The sequence below is a fragment of the Phalangium opilio genome, unplaced genomic scaffold (assembly GCF_054372755.1).
Source record: "Phalangium opilio isolate 3A_F unplaced genomic scaffold, DU_Popi_V2 ptg000002l_1, whole genome shotgun sequence".
NCBI classification, from domain to species: Eukaryota; Metazoa; Arthropoda; class Arachnida; order Opiliones; family Phalangiidae; genus Phalangium; species Phalangium opilio.
Genome location: NW_028324144.1, coordinates 9,548,150 through 9,573,464, shown reverse-complemented (window position 1 = coordinate 9,573,464; position 25,315 = coordinate 9,548,150). Strand labels below are relative to the sequence as shown.

The window sequence follows — 25,315 nt, the reverse complement described above, 5'->3', positions numbered from 1 at the left end:
GAACAATTTTATAAAAATTTCGGGATGTTTTAATTTTCCTGTGCTTTATAAAATAAATGAAAACTAAATCCTGAATTTTAAGTTTCTATCTACCATAGAAGTACCTTAGAATTTTGATGATCGGTGAGTGAGTGACAAAATAAGGTAAATTTCACCTTCGATATTTCGAAAAGTATATAGAGTAGGAAACTAGGAACTTGAAATTTGGAAACTATAGCTAGGATTGACAGTCCTCGCGGCAAGCAAAATTTCAGACTTTTACCTACACCCATCACGAAGTTACAGTGGGCTTAAAAGTGTCGTGAGTTGCTTCGAGAAAAGGGTGTCAGTGCTCGACTTGGCTGGGAGCACTGCCGTGCTCCCAGATAAGAGAACAAAATGGAATGACGGAAGTAACAGATATTAAATTTTTTCAGTTTAAAAACATGATTATAGAACATCAATTATTTGAAAGAAATACTTATCTTCGTTTTTTTCACCAAAATTACATTTGCATTGTTTTCGAAAGACAGATTATTCATTCTATATATCCTTTTAGGTATTAACAGTTTTCGAATGAAAAGTATTAGAGTAAATATCCTAGTTTGGATAAGGGTTATTTTTAAAGGTTTCTCTTTTCGAACTATAAGAGAAAACGTTGTTTAAACCGCTTTGGTTTTGCGCCTGCATTGATACGACCACGATTTGATTGGGTCCCATTTTTTGGGTAAATGTTTTATAAATCAATCATTAAAATTTGGATAAAAGATATTAACAAAAAACCTTTGGTATATTATTGAGTGAGTACGTCCTTAACGTGATTAGCGAGTATTCCCCTTCTAAACCTAACCCCTATCGGCAATCTGCAGAGTCAAGATTAAAGGGAGGGAAGAAAAAAATTTTAACCCTACATTGAACTTGAAAGAAAAGAAATTTGGTTCACACGCTGTTATAGGTATCACAAACATATTGTTTGGTAAATATTCATCCACAAGCACCGCCACAGAACCTATAAGCATGGTAATTCGCGATAGACCATTTCGATGTAACTCAGAGGGAAAGACAAGAGGGTACAACTTTGCTTTTTGGAGGCAGCGCTGTAGTCTTTTCGTATCATGAGACTGTGCAGAGACGGCAATGTATCAACCTCCTTGTTTGTACCGATAATGATCGATGCCTAGCCCCTTTTTTACGTCTATTGCACATTTATCAAAAAACACACTTTAGAAGAAGAGCGACACTAATTGCGCTATTTTAACGGAGACAGCCAGGCACTTGGAGACAACAACAAAAATGGTACAGGATGAATAGGAAATATAAATCGATAAGCATTACGGGATTTATTTTTGATATCTATGATGAAGATTGCGGGGAACAAAGAAAAAAAAACCGAAACGCTGCTCTACTAGCAGCAGTGTGCATAGAAATTTTGCAAGGCTGTTGCGTCGATTTGGTCCCCAACTTTCCGTCTTCTCTTTGATGGGAAATGTTCAATTTAAATGTCAAATTATCCGAGAATGTCCCCCCTCACACTCAGGGCCGGAAATAAGCACAGGACACTGGACATTGTCCAATAAAATTTTAAAATGTCCCATAATTTTTTAAAAAACCGAGGGGACATTTTGACCAATAAATTTTCCGAAGTTTTGATAGTTTGACAATGAAGACGCGACACTATTTATGCACACGCCAGTGGACAATGTCCAATAAACTTTCCAGTGAAATAGGGGGTCACTGGACACATGTCCTATAAGAATTTTTTCTTATTTCCGGCCCTGCTCACACTACTAAATACGAGGGGGTAGACGCTCTGGATCTCTGTGTACACCTGAGTTCAAAAGAGTTCAGCTTTGACAGTGCATTGAGTTCAAAGCCTTCGGAAAACAGGGTTCAGCTTTGACAATGCATTGAGTTCAAGACATATTGTACACCTGAGTTCTCAAGTGTCTACCCCCTCGACTAAAATACTATTGACGTGTTAAATTGGGACCAAAAACGTTGGAATACATAGACCCCACATAGATTGTTTACTGGAAAGGGTGACTGACAATGAATGTTCCCAATATGACATATGTATTTCTAAATATAACATTTAGAAAGTTGGGCATAAACATCTCCAAATATCTTATGCCTATTATGATCGCTATAAAAATTATAATAATGGAACTCTCTATATTAATTCAAAGTATACATATAGTTTTTATTCGTAAATACAAGCAATGTTATAGGACAGTGGACGCGAAAGTTTGTAGTGCTTTGTTAATATTGCCCATAATAGAAAAGTAATAATAGTGTGGATCATAAAAGATATTATATCTAAAAGCTAATTTTTTTCGATAAGTGATGACGTGGAGTTACATTCTCCTTGGTCAGCTCGGACACTCAATTGCAACTTCAGTCTTCATTTCCTCTATCTTTCCTCGCATTTGCTTAATCTAATAATTTTTCTGCGCAATAAGCGACTAGGCTTCGGCTTCATACTTATTCTTAAAACGCGCTATTTTTGCTATGTGCTCCGATAACATGTTTTTAATTTCTTCGTTTCCTATCGCGTTTAAATCAAGTTGGTCAATTGCGCCAATACCGGCACCATTATCGAGTAAGAATTTAACGACATCTAAATTTCCACTTCTGTAAGCCCCGAATAACGGTGTTTGTTCTCTGACGTTCGCCGTTTCAATTTTAGCTCCGTTTTCTACTAAGAATTTAACGACATCTAAATTATCACTTCTGCAAGCCCAAAAAAACGGTGTTTCTCCCCATTCGTCCGCCGTTTCAATCTTAGCTCCCTTTTCTACTAAGAATTTAACTACATCTAAATTTCCACTTATGCAAGCAAAAAACAACGGTGTTCGTCCAATTGTGTCAGCCGTTTCAACTTTAGCTCCCTTCTCTATTAAGAATTTAACGACATCTAAATTTCCACTATCGCAAGCCCAAAAAAGCGGTGTTTGTCCATATATGTTAGCCGTTTCAACTTTAGCTCCCTTTTCCACTAAGAATTTAACGACATCTAAATTTCCAGACCCGCAAACCCAAAAAAGCGGTGTTTGTCCATATATGTTAGCCGTTTCAACTTTAGCTCCTTTTTCAACTAAGAATTTGACTACATCTAAATTTCCACTTTTGCAAGCAAACGAAAGCGGTGTTCGTCCAATTGTGTCAGCCGTTTCAACTTTAGCTCCCTTCTCTACAAAGAATTTAACGACATCTAAATTTCCACTTTTGCAAGCCCAAAAAAACGGTGTTACTCCCCGTTTGTCCGCCGTTTCAATTTTAGCTCCATTTTCCACTAAGAATTTAACCACATCTAAATGTCCAAATTTGGAAGCCGCTTATAACGGTGTTGTTCCGTCATTGCCCGCCGTTTCAACTTTAGCTCCGTTTTCTACTAGGAATTTGACGACGTCGAAATGTCCGCCTTCTGAAGCCGCGAATAACGGCGTTTGTCCATCTTTGTCGGCTGCTTCAACATTCGCTCCTTTTTCCAGCAACAATTTGACCAAGTCCAAATACCCTTTCCGCGAACTCAAGAATAGAGGAGTGCGTCCATCTTTGTCGCTCTTGTTGACGTCTTCCCCATTGGACAATAAGATATTTATCGAATCTTGGAAGCCATTAGAGAAGGTGTCGTTTATAATTGACAACCATACTATTATCCACAAAGCCTTCATTATATCTAAAGGCAACCTTTTCTGTGCAAATTGGCGCACTTCGGATGTCGATGCCTGCGTTAGAATTGTGAAACCATGCGTTACTTAATGATTCCCAAAATGCTAGTAAGGTTAAAAATGCACTTGATTCCATCAGAGGAAGGAACTTTGCAGTTCTAGAGTCACACGCTATCAAGGCGCGTAAGCTAACAAATTTTCGTAACCTAATTAAGGAGTGTTATCTTACAGCCAATAAAGAATCGAAATGGTGTTTTTCTACTTTGCTACAATAGAAACCCTTGGCGTATGAATACCCGTTGTTAAATCTGGTAACAAAGAAAGAATTTCGGACCAACATGTTTGGGCAAAAGTTTAAATGTGCTCTTTCTTTTAACTTTCTAAGCTCACTCGACAATTTTGGTCTTTTTGGCTTTTTGCCGAATCGAATCCAAGGCTAATGTAATTGTTAATATGGCATGAAATCCATAGGTTAACTTTAGAACTATTGTGATGTCAGTGATTACAAGGGACTCTCCGTGAGCGACGCGTCGTTTGCGGGGGAATAGAGGGGAACCGCCGTAAGCAACTTCATTATGCAACTGATTTAAAGAATGTTAATTTTGCGCCTTTACCGGCGTTTTCGATCGCGTGGAATTAGTAATATTTTTTATACTTCATCGAATTACCTTTATCTCAATGGTTCCTAGCTGCTTGACACACAACTTGTCTCCATAATTCCAGCGGTGTTTGTGCCAAATTTGATCGCTATACTATAACTGTATATATATATGTTTATATCAGATAACGAATAAAGCGACACTGAGACGTTCAACGTGGCAAATTGGTGGTAATCATAGCTTAATTTTAAAGGAAAGACGCGTCCTGGAATTTTTATTCTTTCATTTGAAAGACATGAAACAACGAATATTTTAAATTGGTGCTATGAATTCGTCCGCGATATTAAAGACGATTCCAACCATTAAATGAATTCGGGGTTGGTACGTAAAATTATATGGGATGAAGTAAATATTACAACCAGAGGGGTATCGTCCAGCTGTCTTGATCGTGGTCAGCTTGTACCACGTGACGGGTCCCGGCTTAGCTTCATCACACTGAAGCCTAACGCGCGGACGCTCTTGTTGTTATCTTCTATAATATTGTTAGTGAATATTCATTACTAAATTTTGTCTTTCATTTTGAAAAAACGAAAATTTAACGATAATTTTTCCTTTAATTGATAAGATACGATGAACTAACAAGTTGGGAAAACCAAAATATTACCTCTCCGAGTCAAGAGGTCTACTACTACAAACTTATTTACCTAGATATGGAATGATTTCACTTTAATAATGCGCGCTTGTTACGCCCGCCGGAGTCTAGGTCTTAGTTTTCTTCATGTAATCACTAAACCAAGGATTATTCTATATACAGATGTAGTATAGCTTAAGTAATATATAAACAGCCATTTCAAATAACAATATTAAAAAAATTCTTTGGAATATCAAAATGAAACAGAGCTTTAAAGCTACAAAAGTACTAAATGCATCATAATTACGAAAAATACTTCCACATATTCACTTTATATTATGGAAAAAGGGAATATTAAGGTTCTGTAGGATTTCTTTACACATAAAAACAAGGCTAACTGTTAACGCGACGCACTAGTGTAACAATGGACGGACACACACAGACAAAAACATAAGCTGCTTTTTAACTCTTTCCGTATTAATTTTGAGTTGAGAAACAAGATTATCTTAAATATTAAAATAAATATAATTAATATTAAATATTTTCTTCGTCAGTTGTTTGCCTTATTGAGCGTTACATCGTTTTGATAAAGAACAATTAAACATTCTTGAGAGACCTGACTAATATTGGCGTTTGAAATGAAGCATACGCCCGTTGCGTCGCCTTACTCAAATAGGTAGTATATAAGGGTTTCGAATCGCAGCTATGGATAAGAACATCGCAATTGCGTGAACCTTGGCGGAAGACCCCGTCAATGGAAGGCTAGACGTTTCTCGTAACCCTAGCCGATCGCCGCGTATGTCTTAACCTTGAGGATGATGGTGGTGTTAGAAGCCAGGTGTGCAGACTGGTGTCCATGTGGGATGGACAAAGAATAGAAGATGGTGGTGTTTAGAAGCCAGTAAGTACAGACTGGTGTCCATGTGGAATGGACAAAGACGAGAAGGTGGTGGTGTTTAGAAGCCAGTAAGTACAGACTGGTGTCCATGTGGAATGAGCAAAAGACTAGCAGATGGTGGTGTTTAGAAGCCAATAAGTTCAGACTAGTGTCCATGTGGGGTGGACAAATGAACAGAGTTGTTAAACAGGCAATGGAGTAATAGCCTGTAAGTCGAATACAATTTGCGGGACTGTAAATGCGGTCTGGAAATCGAATACACGTTTGCTCCGATTTGCAAACTGCGAACGCGGTCACGTGGGTGTAACAACGGACAGACAGACACACTGACACACAGACAGACACACAGACACGTCGAAATTAGAACCTCTCCGTGACATACGTCACTCGGAGAGGTAAAAACGAATTCTAGGAAATGTTTATTATATCGAAAGAGTTGCGCATATCATTAAATATTTCAATGGATTGAAACGAGAGACGTTTCCAAGGGAATATGACCGGTCTCAATCGAACTGAAAAGGGAGTATGACCTATATGCAACGTTGCACGAATTCATTATGAAACCAGGGATATTTGATGGTTTTAGATTGATTCGAAATATAGAGGGAAATTGAGGAACGTTATCGGCGTGTCATGCGCACTAGGGTCTACCATATTTCTTAGTTTTCAGTACTATTCAAGGAGACGGATTTTCCATTAGTAGTCATTCGAGTGGAAGGAGGCGCACCTCTACTTGCAGCAGAGTGTATAGAAATTTTGCAAGGCTGTTGCGTCGATTTGGTCCCCAACTTTCCGTCTCCTCTTTGAGGGGAAATGTTCAATTTAAATGTCAAATTATCCGTGAATGTTCCTCCTTCCCCACACACACACTCCTAAAGATAAGCCTTTGCTAAGCCTAATACTATTGACGCGTTAAATTGGGACCAAAAACGTTGCAATGCATAATACTTCTAGACCCCACATATAGCTAGGCCTTTTCTACGGGCTTGATTACGGCTCTCTCTACGGGTGCTGCCAACGTACGTTGTCGCCGGTCTAGCGCTCAACCGCGTAATAGTCGAGTTTACTTTTTAGTAGAAGCTTGTCCTATAGATACCTCGGCCAATAAGATGGAGGACTGACCTAATATACGAGAGTGACGTATCGCACTCTCTCTGGCTTTGCGGAAAAGCACCATACAGGCGCCAACAGGTCCTGAATGTTATAAGTTTTTCTGATTTAATTTAAAATATACTTTATGTAAAATTTTTTCAACTCTCGAAATCTTGGTTTTGGGTGTAATTAAAGGGATTACAGCAAAAAAACGTTTATGGGTGAACCATTCCTTTAAGCAACCGATTTAAAGATAGCGAATGTTAATTTTTCGCCCTTTATAAAGCAATTAGCTGTTACCGGCGACTTCGATCGCGTGGAATTAGTATTATTTTTAATACTTCATCGAATTACCTTTATCTCAAACCTACGAAGTGGCTCCCAGCTGCTTGACACACGACTTGTCTCTATAATTCGAGCGGTTTTTCTGCCAAATTTGATCGAGATTAACTATCAGATGAAGGATAAAGCGACACTGAGACGTTCAACGTGGCAATCATAGCTTAATTTTAAAGGAAAAACACATTCCAGCATTTTCGTTCTTTCATTTGAAAGAGCGTATCAAACAACGGATAGCTTAAATTGGTGCTATGAATTCGTCTACAATATTAAAAATTAACGTTCGAATGATTCTTTGACTTTCCCTTACGAGTTTCTATACAATTTATCCGGTTATTATGAAACTTTGGTGAGTTGTTGGGCCCAAGTCCGTCAAGGTTCTACAAGTCCTTTGGTTCACTTTCTCTAGCGATGGGACGGATGCGAACCCCTAGCCATTAAGCCTGTAAAATTCGCCCTATTCCAGATGCGTAACATTCTAGCTTTATGAATAACACCTACTTACTGTATTTGAAAGCTATAAAAAATTATTTTCCTACAAAAATCAACATCACGCACAAGGGCGTGGGTAAAAGAGTGTCAATTTTGTTAGTGAATATTCATTACTTATTTTGGACTTTCATTTTGAAAAAACGAAAATATAACGATGAATTTTTCCTTTAATTGATAAGAGACGTGGAATTGAAAACTAATACTAGGAAATTTTAATTATATCGAAAGAGTTGCGCGTATCATTAAATAAAAAACACGTGCCGCTTCTCGTTGGAAAACAAAATTTCCGTTGAACGTCAACTTAGCTTTATTTAAACGCTTCAGTAGCATTGCGCCGAATCCTATTCAACCGAACCAACCCCATTCGACCGAAAAACCCTCACTTTGGCGGATTTACGATGCTGTCCAATGGGAAAATCCCATTGCACCAAAAAACCCGCACTTCGGGTTTTTCCCGATAGAATTTAAATTAATTTAAAGTCGACACACTAAATTCCTTTCATTAATAAATAGTGAGTAATCAAACATTACCTATACTCTTTCCAAAGTTAATTCTAAGAGAGCGGTTTAGCGACAAGTGGACAAGAGTTGGAAGAGTAACGGTGTAATGAATTTTTAAACATCCTATCAGTTGGCAGCTCGTATTGAAAACACCATTCTGGGCAATTTTTGTAAATTGTTCGCACAACCAACTAACACTTCAAGTTGGTATATTGAGTTGGAGAATTCTCGAAATACACATGTCACAGCCGATGTGTTAGTAAGTTAACTGTTCAGATTAGTCTGTTCTCCATTCCTTCTTCTAAAATTACATCTATCCCTGTTTACAAATAACTATATTTTTTTACCTCGCAAAGTCCAATTCTATGGGGCCGGTAGGTCCTTATCAGTCCTGATGCCTTTTGCAATGGTAAAGGAAAAAACACTGAGTTTACTGGTTACCTTCGGTATGAAGGTAACTACGCCACAGAAAAGAAATTTCCAATTATCATTTAAACCTATTTTTGCGTGCTTAATGCATAACCATCAAATTCACTGAAAAGGAATATGAAATATAAATATTAATATAAAATTATTAACCATTAAAAATATTTAAATATCAGTAACAAAAAATAAATGAGGCAAAATACAAGTTTGTGTAATGAGTTTTTAATAGGATCAGATATAGTTTGAAAAACTTCAAAAATTAACAGCGATTGGTTATATTTTAGATAAAACAAATGCTTTTTCTGAAAATTATTTACTAGGAATCATACTTCTTTTGTAGCATATCCAGCTTTTTTTAGTGCATTGTCAATATCAAGTAACACTTCCGGGTTTTCAACTGCGCCAGTGGACTATGAATAAAGGTTTTCATTAATAAGCAAAATTACATCACTTGTTTAATATTGTTTAAAGCAGGAATACATAGATTTACTACTTGGAATCTTTAAGAGGCCATTTTATGAGCCTGTGCGCTTCACTGAAAGGGGAGGAGATGTAGAAACCGTCACCGTTGACGTCATGCATAATTTATATGATCTTAAAAAACACGTGACAATGACGTATTTTGCGACCTGCGCCACGACTCCCGCGACCTATGCGCGCTGAACCCGAATGTAAACAAGATGCGTCGTCTGAACGAGTAGAATTAGAGTTAAGTTCCAAAAAAAAATGTCGAAAATACTAGGAGACTTGCTTTCAGTTTAGAACTCGATATTACTATTCTTACATGAACATGGTGGAGTAACAATTTAATTCCTTCCACTTTTCATCAGAGTTATACAAAAACGAAACGTCAGTATCCATATGCAAAGGCTTAGGGTTTAAGGGGAAGTGAACGTCATCTTTTCTCGAAATTGTTATAGCATTCGTTTTCAATACTGAAGTGCGAGCTACAATAACTTCTAAATCGTCGCCTTGTCCGCTTCTAAAATGGCAAAAACGCCAAACTGTTCAAAGTTCTCGCACTTCCCGGCCAATCAGATATTTGCATGGGGTCTGTGGCCTCTTAAAGATTCCAAGTATTTGTTAAAAGATATTAAAATTGACTTTCAAAATAATATTTCATGTTGGCAAAATTGACGTTAAAAATAGACACGATGTTTTAAACTGTAAAACGAGACTATATGAAAGCTTAGATAAAATTTTACTGTAAGCGCGAACTCAAAATGTACATTCTATCAAAAGCGCATAGATCAGAAAGGGAAGAACATTAAACCTTTCCAGCCTTTAGCAACGGTATTCGTGTAAAATGAGAAGCAAGGGGGGACACAAATGGGTGGTTGGTGAGCCTCGTTTTCAACTACCAATCGAATCAGAGATGTATTAGGTCATCGTTAATGTCACGTGACAAGCGGAAAGTAGTTCGCGATGGTAACGGCTCCTGGGGATAGTGGGGAATACTATTGAGAAATCGGCTGCTTAACTAGGCTTAACGGTTGTTCTTTAGCGCTCTTTCGGTTCAATCGTCGTGGAATTTTCAAGTTTCGTTAAGTTGAATTTTGATATTGTTTTTCATGCATTCTATTGCACCTTTAAGTGTTCCGTCTTTATCAATCAGGAAAAAGTCATCCTTTTCGTAGCTTTCTAAAATGTTTGCTAAATTAAAATCTGACATTTTGACAAATGTGCCGATTCCCGACTACCTAAATGACTAGATTATATTAAGCCTTGGAATTAAACTATAGCAGACGACATGAAAATAAAGAAATAAGTGAACTATATTTTCAAGCCAACTTACGCGTGTACCTTGTGTAAAACTACGCGAAAGTAACTCTCCCCCGCGGCATAAGACCAACTCTTCCCGTCGCTCTGTAAGGGGGACGGAAATCTTGAATCGACTATGGGGGAACTCATTTTTCACGTTGCGGTTTAGGCTTCTCGTTCTTCACTTTCTGGTTATCTATGCGCTTTTGATTCTATTTATTACTCAGTAGCAAAAGAAAGATGAGACTAGAAGTAAAGAGCTCTAGCATTGGTAGTAGATCCTAGCACTAGTGAACAAATTTGAGGATTTTATGCCGCTTCCATCGCGCCTACACTAGAGAGAAAAAACTGGTCGAGTTCCAAAAAAATTTCTTACCCCCTTCCCCTCAACCTAAAGCCGCGGAACACGGACGCGGGTGCTTGATCTAGTTCAGCCGTCTACCGCCACGAGCGTCTCACGTTTTGGAGGGAAAATTCAGAAACCGCTACTAGAGGGCCAACCGTTGGTGTGTTATCAAGAATATTCACTTTCGCCAAGTGAAGAATTTGGTTAGCTCAGTACTTCTAGTCTCATCTCACTTCTGTCACTAGTCATTTATTTACAGTTAATTTTTATCAGATTCAGAGACGTTGATAAAACCATGCCTCTTCAAAAAACGTCTGCTAATATAGAAACGGAAATCAAAAGCCGAGAAAGAACCTTCTAATTAACCGTCCTAAATCATAACATGGCGTATTAAATTCAAATGCCGAGGGTTTTAAAAAAAATCTCGGAAGAAACAAAATTATTAAGTTCAATGGAAATAATCAAGAAATCACGCATCTATATCCGCTCTAAATACTCAAAACGAAGCGATCCAAGAAGGAGAAATGATCGACGAATCCAAAGATCAAGAAATTGAAATATACAAGGAGCTAAATTTCCAAGAAAGGTACGATAAGTCGGGAAACCAAAATAAACCTCTCCTATGCCGACATGAGGGATATTTACCCAATTACGAGATTTTTCTTAATTAAATAAATATAATTAATAATAATTATTTTAATTGTCAGTAATTTACGTAAAATTCTAGTTAAGTCGTTTTAAGAAACGTTATTCCTAAAATAATTTTAAACATAGCTGTTGTTAACGTTTGACTTCTAGCGAACATCTTTTTCACAATTTTTGTAAATTTATATGTTTAGAAGGTGATTGATTCACAATAAATGATAAGAAAATCCGAAATTGCGTGAACTTTTGGTGGAAGCCCTGCCATTGGGAAGCTAGACGTTTCTCTAACCCTAACCGATCGCTGAGTACACCTTAAAGACCGACTTCCATCGAAAAGTGTTCTAGCGAACTGAAAACCGAGCATCGAGACTAACAAATAGTAGTAACAATCAGGGCCGGATTAAGGGGGGGGCAGAGGGGGCACCTGCCCCCGGGCGCCAGCAAAATAGGGGCGCCCAAGATGTCTGGTGATACCCAAATCTGAGCGATTGTTTTATTAAATTTTCGAAAAACTCAAAAACATGACGTTAGTTTTGAATGATTACGGGACTGTTTTTCGTTTTTAAATAGGTATATTAGCTATCGAGACCAATATATTACACCAAATTAGTTGGGAGGAGACGATAAATAGATTTTCCGAGTCTAAATCTAGAAAAGCCTATTCAAAGACATAGGCAGGGCTGATACTAAGTCACTTTTTTCAAATTCGGTTACTTAAAGTCACTTTTCCAAAAATTAGTTACTATTTGTCACTTTTTTTGGATTTTTGAGTCTTTCGGTGTTATTTATCTTCTCGACCACAAGGTTAAACGTAATATATTTGACTGTATGACGGTTTAAACGCAAAAACAGCGAGATTACAGTTGATCAAACCCAAAAAATTGTGGAGCTCGCTTCGCTCGCTCATCAAATATTTAACTTAATATTTATAATCAATCCAATTCAAATGAATGTTTTAGTTTTGATTTAAAACGACATCAATTACTTTGCATTCTGAGCTGTGCTCCAAAATGGTTTAATTCAATTTCGCCGAAGAAATTTTATGATTGGACCTTTCCTTTGACTGGAAATATCTAAGCCCATAGATTGGGCTTAATTACGGCACCGACCTTTAAAATATCTTTAACTACTGAAAATAATTATGAAAATCGATCATGTCTGAAAACATTTCATTTAAAGTGCCCTTATTTTATAGCTTAATTTGCCCTTAAGTAGTCACTTTTTGCTTACTATTTTTAAATTTATTAGTCACTTATTCAACTAAAATTGAGCGTATGAGTGAGTATCAGCCATGCATAGGGATACTTTTCACTTAACAAAATTACAATAGGGAGCTAACAGCTGGCTAGGGGGAAGAGATAGTCTGACGTCACGCAGCCGCCCTCTGGTGGCATTTTTGCGCGTAGAATACTGTTGCCAACCGTTAGGGGGGATGAAACTCCAGTAAGAGATAGAAGGGTGTGACGTTTCAGGGTCAGAACTGTTAGCTCCCTATATTTCTAATAAAAACAAAATTGCTAAAATTTCTAGCTGGTTTTTATAAATTATGGGGCCAAGGGAGGGGGCGTCCATCGAGCCACTGCCCCCGGGCGAAAATCTTCTTAATCCGGCCCTGGTAACAATGGAGCGACCGCGCCGATTTTCGAATCCCCGCTGAGATAAAAGATGGAAGGGTTCTAGCTAACTGAAGGCCGTGCAATGTGGTTCTAGCGAACTGAAGATACACAATAGAGAATTTTCTTCAGGGAAAAGTCAAAATTCGAGAGGAAATAAATTTAAAAGGATTTCTATTGTTCATCGTCAGTTCGCTAGAACCACATTGCACGGCTTTCAGTTAGCTAGAGCCCTTCCAACTTTTGACCCAGCGGGGCTTCGAAAATCGGCAAGGTCGCTTCATTGTTAGTCTCAATGCTCGGTTTTCAGTTCGCTTAAACCCTTTTCGCTGGAAGTCGGCCTTTAACCCTAAAAATGATAATGAAGTAGAAGTCAATATTGATTTCTGCGAACGCGGTCCGGATATCGGAAATACGTTTGCTCCCATTTTCCAACTAAGAACGGTGTGACAGACAGACAATACTTCCCCGACACGTCCAGTGTAATACCTATCCGTGACGTCATCGTCACTCGGAGAGGTAAAAAGTCATGAAAGCGTGCCTAGACTTGTTTTCAGTAAATTCTAGTCCGTATCATGAAACATCTACTATAAGGACAGATGCCTGGAAGATTGCGAAATGCTAATGAAATGTTTATACGTTATAATATCTACGTCGATGACTTATAGTTGCAGCAAATAGATACAATTCTTATTCTTCAAAGAGTTCGTTCACACAGAAACGAAATTAAGATATAAAGTTCTGAAAGATGCTTCAGTGCCACCAATGGATAATGAAAATTTCCTCAATGTCATATTTGAAAATCCTGGAAAACGGTTCATGAACTAAAAACTGCTGATCTAAACTCAAAAGAGAAATAAAACTTTCTAGCTATAAAATGATTTCGTCTCTTACGATTGAGAAATTTGAGCTGATCAGAATTCCTAACAACGAAGGGACAGTCGCAGTGATGCCCTTCAAAATCATAAGAGCTCGGATCAGTCCTACTTCCAATACCTCCTTACACTTGAATACCCTCTTTGGTTATATTGATAAGAGGGAACGGTAGAAGTAGGACCCCTTTGGTTGGACAGTAATATATACCTTCGTCACAAATCAAATTTGTCTAAAATATTTTTGGGGTCAAGGCTTGCATGAACGAGAGGAAAATATTTTTCCCATACAAGTCAGAAAATGGGGGTAGGGGGAACAAAATTTGCTTGTTGACGACGGCCTGGTTATAAACCGTTACATCTCAGTACTTCGTGGGGGGTTGCGAACTTCATAGTAGGCAAGTTATATTTCACGACGATGTAACGTGTGTATACTGCATACAATTTAGGATTATCATAAATACTGTGTTATAATTTAGTTCTGCAACCACACGGCAAATATCCAAATCAATACGTGGAAGATATTTTCTTACCTTCAATTTATCTCCTCTTCCCAAAGCAGTGACAATTGATCTGTGTAACTTTCCGGTTCTGGTACGTGGTAATTCTTTTACTTGTATGGCCTTTCCAAAAGTAACCGCTTTACCAAAATGACTCGACACCCTTGTAATTATTTCTTCTGAAAGTTCACCGGAAGTCTTGTTTGTTCCTGTTGCATAAAATAATTAGTCTATAATAAAATAGGCCTAATCCTTTTGATTTCAAATATAGAAATACCCTTTCTCGCCACGTATACCGTGACAGGTAGTTCTTTCAAAACTGGATGTGGAACTGAAATGACCAAACACTCAATGACATCTGGATGGCTTAATACAACCTGAATAAGATGTTAAATTGAAATGAAAAGTTATGGAGAACTAGTGCTGCCCGGGTGTTTTAAGGAAAATGAACCCAGGAATATTTTGATGCCTATTTTGACAATGAACACTAAAAATAGTGTTTAGGCCCACACGTGTGAAATATCTCCATGATATTGCTTTTTAGAAAACGAAGATTGTTACAGCTTTTAAATTCAGTAAGCCAAGCGTACATTATTCGGGATTATTCAGGGTGTATAATCTGGCATTCATTACGACCTTAAGAACGGCAAAGATCCTTTTGCATTACTCCGTGTGCAGGGCTCCCACCAGGTCCCTAAAAGTCCCTAAAGTCCCTATTTTCCTACAAGGTCCTTAATCTACCCTAAAATTGGTATTCGGTCCTTAAATCACCCTATTTTCATAAAAATCAGAAAAAGTATAAGGGTGACCTGAAAATGTCTTGTCTGAGATTTGACCAGAGCCCCAAATTTGCGGAGCTCGCTTCGCTCGCTCCGGTTATTTATGATTTACTTAATGTTAAATTTAAACGAATTAATTGGCTAATTTTTATAACAATAACAACTCGTGGAAAAATTATTAGACTGAATTTAGACTGGTTTTCATATATGTTCGCCATGTACGTTATTCATACCAAAAATTTTGTACGAACCCTGTAAAGCTCCAAATTCTAGTTCAGTGGATTTTTTGAAAAACAGTAAACATGATACGAAAATAGTTACTAATAATCAAAAAAAAAAAACCTTCCTTATACATTAGAGCCAGTGTCAAGTCTTACCTACCGCTCCCTTAGAATAAGAATATAAACAAAAGAAAGTCAGAAATAATATCCTATTTTGTCGAAAAAAATAGAAAAGAGTAATAGGTTCCTAACTGTTTGTGATATTTTCAGAGAATAGATATAATTTTGTTTTACCAGTGGTCCCTTTTTGGTTCCTACTTTTAGAAATTAGGTCTCTATTTTACCCTATTTTTATCGTGAAAAGTCCCTTTTTCCCCTATTTATTTTAGAGATTTTGGTGGAAACCACACGGTGTGGTTTCCAATGCGCTAAGGTTGAACAGCACCCAATAACGATCTAAGCCTATACAGTGGCTCACGTGCACTATAAAGTTACAAAGAGTCCTTGAGAAATCCCTGCCCAATTCAATAGACGCTAATACAGGTGCCATTTCTAATTTAGCATACATTTTTTCTCTTTCCGTCTGGTGGAAGTCAGGGACAATACATACTCATACGGGACTATCAAAAATGGGAAATTATTCATTTCTAGGACGAGTTTAAAAATTATTCTACACTTCCACAAACTAATATAAGATATATGTTTCGCAACTACTTTAGAACCCGAGCTTTGTACTGAACTTCAAAACATTCCTCGTGCCACGATTTTTGAGCTATCAAAGCGGTCACTTTTACCACTCCCCTCTACGGTACGATTGCAAGATCTATGGAATCGCGTGCAATTCTCGACACCATATTTACTTTACTATATTTCCTTCATGACACAGTTTATAGACTTGATTTTGAAACAAAATATTAAATTATTAATGCAAATCTCTTTATCCCTTACATTTTCAACAGCTTGCGCAGCTAAGTATATATTAGCATGTTTCATGACGTCATCAGCTCTAGAACATATTCTTAGGTGCCCCTCTTCCGTTATATAGCCATCATCTTTCGTATCGTAGTAACCCTTAAAAAAGTGTAAAACATCAGATTGTTGATAAAACGTAATAGGGAAAACAGGGGTCGGGGCCGGTGTCTTAAGATTGAGAAACATTTTTGGATTTGATAAACATAACCAAAACGAAGGTATCTTTCCAACCGACCAAAATGCATTTACAAAGTTTTAGTATTGCAGGAGCTACCAAGGATTGTCGAGATACATTCTCAAGAAGGTCATCAATATTATTTAGGTATAACCAAAAATATTGCTCAAAAGGTTTTAACACAGGCTTCTGTACTACCAATAATTTATTTACTATAAGAATGCCTAAGTAGCGAGATTTTACGCTTCTACTCTTACGCCGGTGTTAGTGGACAAATGAGCCCCACCCCTTTCATGTCCGTCATTGCTCTGCGCTTTCCTATTGGATCCCGTGGGGATAGGTCATACACACGCGATTGACGTATTCCGAATAGAGAAAAAAAAACTCGAACAAAGTAAACAAAAATGGAGGCTGCCAGCGGTGCTGAAACGGTACGCGAATGGTTTTTAATTGCCATTAACAAGTTAGTTAAAGGTTTTGAACCTAACTTTATGGATTTTGAATACGTGTCTCTACGTGAAAATCGTTAGTTCTATGATTTTTTCTAAATCGAATCAAGTGTACCATGCTTATGATTTCGTGAGTTCCAAAAACCAAACCAAGGCTTAACGAAAAGGTAAAAGAGATAGATGGTGGAAAACATAGAGTAAGAGAAAATATTAAGCCCCGCCTCCGTTTCCAGCCTCCCCCACCCATGAGGGGGGATTGTCGACTATCACGCGCGCACCGGACGCCTTTTTAGGCATTCTTATAGTAAATAAATTCTTGGTACTACACAGAAATTTAAAATTGTATTACAGGAAATTCACTGAAGTATGTTTTCTTGCATCTTTCATGATCATTCCATAGAGTAGCTAATCCAGCCGGTGGTAGTGGTAACCTACATAACAATCAAAGATTTAAATTTCAAAAATAGTTTTGTTCATACCAGAGGCCCAACTATAAGAGAAACCCATCAGCTCAAAAGAGCTTCTTATAATTATAAAATTCAGAAAAATAAAACTAAAATAGTATTTTTCACAGGTAAATCTTTAAACCCAGAATATATTTAACAATAAACATGGTCAGCAGTTGAAAGCTGTGAAATGTTTAATGTATAAAAGATCAATCAAATGCGAAAGTTACCTCAACCAGCTAATTAACACCAAATACAAGGTTTTCTAGTTAATACGAATAAACACTTCAAAAATTAAATACTAAAGCATATATTGGACTAGTATTTCAATAGTGTTGATTCCTTGGCATGTATGATATGAAGATGGTAGAAATTTCACTAATTGTCGTAGATGTTCGAACCGTGAAGTCTAATTACAAGATAGGGCCTAACTCGAGGTTTGGTGGAATTATTGAAACTTTTATGCTGAATACATAATTGCAATTCACCGAGCAGGCTAAAGGAAAAGCTGATAGTTTCGCCATTTTTACTCATCACTTTTAAACCTTAAAACTTTCGAGCGAAGTGTATTTTCATTGGTAACTGCAATTACATAAACCAGATCTTTTACAAGACTCAAAAGAAAAGAGTCTAATATGGAAAATCAGGTGGCCAGGGTAAGAGTCCTGCACGACAATTCCATCTGTCACCAAATGCTGTGACTTAATGTGAACAAGGAAGATGGAGATAGGGAAGTTTGGTCAGTATAGGAATCTCTCTTCACGAAATGTAGCAGGTCACATGACTTATATTCGGCGTTAGTTTGAACTGCGCAGGAAACCGGTAGTGCCGCCTATCCTCAGCCCGATGCGCGAGAAAAGTGCGGCGCATGCGCACATGCACATCCACGCCGAAAACGGGATTTTTGGGCGACCGGAGTTATAGCGTTACACGAAACTTCCCTATCTCCATGTTCCTTGATGTGAATGCACATTCCTCTACACGCAATAATAAATTCGGGAAATTCTATTATTCATGCAGAATCAAATTTTATTTTTAGTCATCGACAAATTATTAATTAAAACCGAGTCCGATGCTTACGCTCTGGATATTCATTCTTTCAACGGTTTTTCGAGATATAACTTGTATTTGGCGTTGATAAACTTCTTTGGATAAATTGAAGCAATGGTTGTAACATGCTGAAATTACCTATTTTTTATATTCACCTTATTGGGAGCATTCATACAAAACCTATTAGATAATTAACTCCGAATTGGCGGGTCGTAGAACAAATTCTAAGATAGTTTTCGAGTCTAATTGGCCCCTAGAATATGTGGTGGTCTCTTCCTTTCATTATTCAAGCAATTCCAAGTACTTTGCAGATCCGCGAGAAGAATATAACGTGTCGGGGGAGTAACCCTTTATGTTTTAGATAATTAAGTATGTCAAAACCAATTATTTCATATTCACTCTGCACAATCCCATTAAATTGTCATTCTGTGATTATTTTATAAACCTGAAATTTACTATTAAATATGAGGAATTGTTCATAATTACCTTATCAAAATGCGACCCGTTTCTCCAGTTTTAGCTTCACTTTGATCTTCTTTGACAATTGCGACTGTTAAAAATGTTGTTCTGAGTATTTAACATTTTTCGAGATTAATTTTTACATTACCATCAAGACCGGGAAACGCAATGGATGCAATAACAACTTTGTTATCTCGACCTTTTTCAAGCTCATACTCAATATTTCCCGCTATTGTAGTTGCTATTTCTGAAAAAAAAAAATCTTAAGGTTTGTGATTTAAATGGTCATTAAAACAAACAGTACACTTCTTTAACAATTCCCTGCCTTTGGCTGTAGACAACATGTAAACTGAGAAGCAAACTACCCTCTTAACCATGAGTTAATAACTAACATATTATTAACTCATGTCTTAACCTAGGTCATAAGCATATCAAACCACCCAGGTGGTATGGTATGCTTATGACCATATGTATGCATTATGCACGATGCTCTCTATATATTGGTCCAGGCCTGTTGGACCGGGCCCCACCAAAAATTTGGGAAACTACACCTATGATTCAAGCCTAATTAATAAGTAATCTGGTTTGATTCTAATTAGTCTAATTAATAATTAATTAAGGTTGATTTTAGTGAAAATTTTGATCTAGGTTGGATTCTAACCTGATTGAAACTTGATCTGGACTGCAAAAATGCCACCCAATAATATTAGATCAAACGTATTGCGTTTGTCAAAATATGGAAAAAACTTTGTCCCTTCAAATTAAGACTTGATTTCGGTTTGATATCTAAAATTTTTGATGGAATTTGGATAATATGTTTAACGTCACTATTTGACGAGGGTTTGATGTCAAGTTTTTGTTAAACTTTTGATCCAGAAAATTATATCCCTTGTTTAAACGCATAAAATTAAAACAATTTTGCTCACCAGTTTGAGCATAAACATTCATTATTGGGACACCAAACGCTCTTATGGTCCATTCAATAGTGGTTGTATCAAGTGTTTCTCCGCCCGCCATTACTTGCATCAAGCTTAAATATTTTTAATATTTAATATTCCAAAATACAACTGCATCATAACTGATATTTTTCCAGTTATATCACTTAAAATTTTAAAGGAAAAGTTCAGGTAACATAACATTGAACCTTAAAAGAAAGGCCTTTTTCTAAATATGAAAGGAAAAATATTAAAAAAATAAATGATCTTATATTACAAAATTAGTCTTAAATAAGGACTACTGTGAATAAGGCCGTTCTTTAAATTATAATGTTACCTGAATTTCTCATTTAATATAAAACAAATACAATACGAATTTAAATTATAACGAGCAGCAATTTCGCCATTTGGATCCTGCAAAAAAAAAAGATTTATTATTATTTAAGGTATGGCATTTATCAAATCATTAACATCAAAAGTTGTACCTCTGATCTTAAATATTTTAAAATTCCTGGTCTCACAAATGCCCTTGTAATTTTATTCTCTTCGATTAGCCGATACAAAGCATTCGGGTCCGAAGTTAGAAGGGGATCACCCTGTGAAAAAGCCATGTAAAACATCACTCAATGTTACTTTCCTGCCATATTAATTTATTAGTGTTGCGTGGCTCTGAGGCAATGTGCGACAAAACATTACACTTCTGAATGAGGAATATGTGTTGTTAGATTCATTGTTGTATCGGTAAAGTGTTAAATATCTTTTGGAGGATATTGTACAGAGGATTTTGGACCTCTTAAAAAGGGATAACGTAATTTTTAACCTGGAAGTTTTATGTCCAGGATAATAAAGTCCCATATGCCGTAAATTTACAAAAAAACGTGAGAAAGGCATATGCTAGAAATCAGCCGTCAAACATAGCTATGTTTAAAATGATTTTAGAAATACCGTTTCTTAAAACGATTACTAGGATTAAGATAAATTTCTGATGATTAAAATAATTAATACCAATTGTATTAATCGAAAAATATTTCTTCTTCTAAACAACACTAGTCAAAGTTTATATAGGACGAGCAATGAAGATTTCATATGAAGTTGAAACAACATAAGCATTTCATAGTTAATAGGAAGCGAGTATTTACACTCTGTTTTCACTGGGCGTTTTTCGTGCTTTTTTCGCAAAATTTTGCGGAAAAGGAAAATGTTTTCCTTTTTTTTTTGGCGAATTTCGCGATTTTGCGTTGCGGGTCTTATTTTTAATTTTGCGAATTTTCCCGAGCCGCGTTTTTTTTCCGTAGGCACAAACCAATCATTGAGGGTATGCTAGTCCACTGCCTTCTCTAATACTAGGCCTTGAAATGTACAACAGAAGCATTTTTTATGCGACATTTTGAATTTGCGCTTAGTAACCGTTAGATGGCTCTTTTCTGAGGCGAATTTTCGCGATGACGAAAGTAAATTGGTACTGCGCAGTCTCGCATGACGTCACGTCTTTCGCTTATGGCGGACCAGGAAGGGAAATAAGGATTTTTTTAAACTGGACTAAATAACCTGGTCCATGACCATTGACCAGGGCACATCGTCTGCTAAACTAGAGAAGTGGATAATTAACATATTGGAGATAATGTCTGTGTCCGAATTCAGCTGCTAAAGAAATCTCCTTATACCTCTCCTAAGCTCGCTCATTGGGCAATCCAGATCAAACTTAAGGCATTTCATTGGCAGTGGCAGTTTTTGGGAAAAACTTAAGGGCTGTGATGGGTTGAAATTTCCATGCAGACGCCATTGACAAGTGTCAAAACATACACCAAATTTAAACTAGTATTTTTCGAACTCGGAAACCGTTCAGCATCATGAACCGGTTTAATGACCGGTTTTTTGCTTTCTTTTTCGAGACGAACTTAGCAGATTACACTTCGTCGTTGCTAACAATTTCCCATAGTTTTGAATTTGCCGCCAGTTGAAAACCTCATAGCGATTTCCACTGACTGCTCCAAAGAGTGCTCTCAGTGTCAGGATGACGTAACTGCCCTCAGCGAGTTTTGGAGAGAATAGTTTCGTCAGTGGAACACGATCGAGAGGTCAGAGCGCGCTCTGAATAATCAAAATTGGCGCCGGAGACGAAATTGCAATAAAGTGTGTATATCTTGACGCAAATGGGCCGAAACCAATTAATAGAATTAACATTTCAATTAATTTTCAAAAAATCTATTTTGAATAATGATCGACAACGTCTCTGATATAATTATTGGTTTTAGGAAGAGGCGTAATATCTTTAAAGTAATGATAAAACCTCGTATTCTTCATCTTCAGAACTTTAAGAAGATGATTCCAGAAATAAATAAGCATAAGCGAGAGCCTGTCTTCTATGAGATACCCCATGGTCCGCCATTTTAATTTTATTACGTCATACTCGAGCACCGTCGCTCCGTCGAATTTTTCAGAGCACGAAAGAGCAATTCTCGGGCAGTTTTTGGGGTCAGTGGAAAACGCGATTCTGGGCGAGTGTTGCACTCGTGTTCCCAGTGGCGGACGAAAACGCGCCGAGAGTGCACTTAGAGTGCTCTAGTGCAGTCAGTGGAAATCGCTATCAGAAAAGTAACATCTAGCGGCATTTGTGAAATCCTATCTGCCACCCCCCTTTTATTCGTATTTCATGGCCTAGTATTAGAGAAGGCAGTGGCTAGTCACGTGGCTAACACTGAGCGCGTGTTTACTAGCGAGCCGCCATTTTGAAATTTTCGTTGTTTAACCGAGGCTTAACCTGTTTACCATCATTTGATTAGAGGACTGTGATGTTCTTTAAATATTAAAATGAATAGATTCGAAAATTTTGGTGGAAAAGAAAGGAAGTATCCTTTATCTTTGGGATAGAAGAAATTTAAGTTACAAAGATATTATAATATGAAGGAAATCTAATGAGCTCAATCGCCCATTTCGGACAAGGGGCTTATCAGATATTTATTTCCGCTGTGGTTTCGTCAAGTGGAAACCGACTACACAGGATAAAAATTTCCATGGCGGGTTTTACCTTTTTCGCTTTTTCTGCGAATTTTTTTCCGGAAAGAAATTCGCCCAGTGAAAACGAGTGTTAAGCTTAGTTCCCACTTGGCCGAAAACCCGACGGAAACACTGCGTAAGTACCTCTGCGGCAAAACATCTTCCGCAGAACGCGACCGAAACAGCTTTCGGTCGGACAGAATTGGTGTTCTATTTTTGACGCTAAGGACGACGTAAAATTATTTTCATAACCAATCAAAATTCGTTTCGGGATGAAGCTTCTGTTGACGTCATAATAGTGGAGTTTTTTATCGCCGCTTTGAGTTTGAGGTTTGTTTTAACTCGCCAGTCGCCATTGCCACATTTGCATATTATGAACTTTTGAGTCTGAATTCTCTAATCGGATTTGATCGCGAGTCGCTATTGCCGTGTTTTTATGTAATAAACCTTTGATTGAATCTCTGACCTTGATTTGGAAGAAGTAAGCTCCCTAATTAAGATACCATCAAGGGAAAATCAAAGGCCAAGGCTTAAGTTCTTATGGCTCCGAGTCCCAATTCCAACTCATGCTACGTGTCGACCGCCCTTTTCTGTCGGAATTCGGTCGTATGTGTGAACTGAACTAAAATCTTGCCGTCGAAGGGCTGCGTAAAACTCAATTTTTTGCCGCAGCGCTAAAGTTTTCGGTCGTCATTTTTGGTCAAGTGGGAACCTAGCTTAATTGAATTACAAATCATTGAAACTCTTCATAGTTAATAAAGCACAATTCCATTTCAAAGATGTATAAACCAAGCACTGTTTTGCGTTGAAATGCGATGTATCAGTACCACCCTCAAACGTAGCTATTACGGAATCAGTTTCATATTTTTTCATGATTTCATTACATTACCAATGAGAAGCAAAACTCGATTTTTGCATTTTCGGAATTTACATACCTCTAATAAAACCACTTTTTGTTTCATTAATAATGGTACGTGAATCTGTATCATTTGACCAGCAATCCAAGCGAAGTTTGAAGTGCCAAATAGTACCTCATCCTCTCCAGTAAAGAGTCTATTTCTAAGAATACAATGATAAAATATTAGGTAATTTATTACAATCCTTCAATTTTTAATGGTTTAACTTACGCATCACGGACTAGGTTAGTTGCATATCCACCAGTCGAATGAACAATAGCCTAAGGTATACGACAGAATTATTACTAGTAAATAAATTTTATATGTAGAAATGTTAAACCTTAGGTTCGCCGGTGGATCCAGATGTGTAAATAGCGAAAAAGGGTTCTGTAGCTTCAGTGGTTATGCAACTCATAAATGGTTGGGCTTCTTTAACTTTAGTATCCCAGTCTTCATCTCGCCCATCGATCATATTTATCTATAAATGATTTATTGTTAAATGTTTCTTAACAAAATAGCTACCCCAGAACGAACATTTCCATTGACTTCCGTCCTTCGGAGAACCAACACTTTTTCAATCTTATGTTTGGCTATTGAACATGCTTCGTCTATTATCGATTTGTAGTTAACAAATCCTTTGTCGTGGTAACCGTGCGAAGCCGTTATTATTACTTTGGGCTAAAATTGTTTAGTGGAATAAATAACTCAGTTCAATCATGATTAGTAATACATTTTAATGGCAAATACTTTAGCATGATCTATTCTTGTTGCTAAGTCCTGTGCGGGTAGTCCACTGGGCATGACACACTGCAGAGCACCTAAACGGTTGGTAGCCAACATGGCAAAGGCCGTCTCAGGCATCATCGGCATGTATATGAATATTGGGTCGCCTTTTTTCACGGAATATTCCGAAAGTACACCCGAAAGATGAGTCACCTGTCAATAAAATAAAATTGTTTAAATTTGTTAAGATTAATTTTTCTCACAGAAATGTATGTTAGAAACTATGTTTTAGAATAAAAAATTAATAATAATTCTTTATTCCTCCATTCGACAATAGCATTGCGTAGGGTCAGAAGTTAATGACTTCTTATCCTGGGAAGTATTGGACTCTAACCATATCCGCAACCATCTCTGTTAGCCAACTTGTTATTAGGTCCGATCACCTATGGCCCTTCTCTCATTTTGAGATGGCAGGCTGATTTGTGCGCCAGCAGCGGGCAAGTAACGAAACTTTAAGGTGTGTCCTGTGGTTTGAGGTAACGAATGAGAATCGGTGACAAGAACAGCTGTTTTAATAGTCTGCTAGAAATTCCGATCGAATCCACTTGGATATATCTACTTTTCCTTAACGGTAGTTTGATAGTTAGGTTACACTGAGTCCCTAATGAATTTACTGCTTTTTCCATGTTTTGTTTAACAACTTTAATTCAGTTAAGTTAACATGACATTCACTCGAGAACCGAGTTTTTCCGTTTGTTCGCGGGTGTAGCAGACGGCTTTTCAACGATTGGCGCTGAAGAAGTTTTGAACACACCCCTCAGTTTGAGAGCCACAGCCGCTCGGCGTGG

The 25,315-nt window shown here is 37.3% G+C and overlaps 2 protein-coding genes and 1 long non-coding RNA gene across 8 annotated transcripts in view; 1 reads left to right on the top strand and 2 right to left on the bottom strand.

Moving 5' to 3' along the window:
* Positions 1-3,306: 3,306 nt before the first annotated feature.
* Positions 3,307-7,275, bottom strand: LOC149718718 (uncharacterized). The gene is made up of 2 exons (XM_089858757.1): positions 7,225-7,275; positions 3,307-3,707 (listed from the first exon to the last, which is right to left on the bottom strand). The coding sequence occupies exon 2, from the start codon at positions 3,651-3,653 to the stop codon at positions 3,315-3,317; it is 339 nt and encodes a 112-aa protein (XP_089714883.1). The 5' UTR covers positions 3,654-3,707; positions 7,225-7,275; the 3' UTR covers positions 3,307-3,314.
* Positions 7,276-8,830: 1,555 nt separating this feature from the next.
* Positions 8,831-25,315, bottom strand: part of LOC149718716 (acyl-CoA synthetase short-chain family member 3, mitochondrial-like) — a 45,746-nt gene continuing 29,261 nt past the window's right edge. For 4 of the 6 annotated variants that reach the window (XM_089851327.1, XM_089851369.1, XM_089851326.1 and 1 more), the window contains 15 exons: positions 24,492-24,680; positions 24,279-24,422; positions 24,085-24,222; positions 23,976-24,025; positions 23,784-23,907; positions 20,337-20,447; positions 20,225-20,265; positions 19,843-19,946; positions 19,065-19,163; positions 18,944-19,007; positions 17,311-17,392; positions 16,314-16,436; positions 14,643-14,742; positions 14,399-14,574; positions 8,831-9,038 (listed from right to left, as the gene is read on the bottom strand). In XM_089851327.1, the coding sequence (XP_089707453.1) occupies positions 8,952-9,038; positions 14,399-14,574; positions 14,643-14,742; positions 16,314-16,436; positions 17,311-17,392; positions 18,944-19,007; positions 19,065-19,163; positions 19,843-19,946; positions 20,225-20,265; positions 20,337-20,447; positions 23,784-23,907; positions 23,976-24,025; positions 24,085-24,222; positions 24,279-24,422; positions 24,492-24,680 (1,632 nt within the window). In that variant the 3' untranslated portion in view covers positions 8,831-8,951. Of the gene's footprint in view, positions 9,039-14,398; positions 14,575-14,642; positions 14,743-16,313; positions 16,437-17,310; positions 17,393-18,943; positions 19,008-19,064; positions 19,164-19,842; positions 19,947-20,224; positions 20,266-20,336; positions 20,448-23,783; positions 23,908-23,975; positions 24,026-24,084; positions 24,223-24,278; positions 24,423-24,491; positions 24,681-24,861; positions 25,073-25,315 lie in introns of those variants that run through there. The other 2 variants (XM_089851439.1, XM_089851509.1) reach the window with 2 other exon arrangements.
* LOC149718717 (uncharacterized) lies at positions 10,775-11,614 on the top strand. The gene is made up of 2 exons (XR_016374453.1): positions 10,775-10,938; positions 11,009-11,614. It is a non-coding gene; the product is annotated as an uncharacterized LOC149718717 (long non-coding RNA).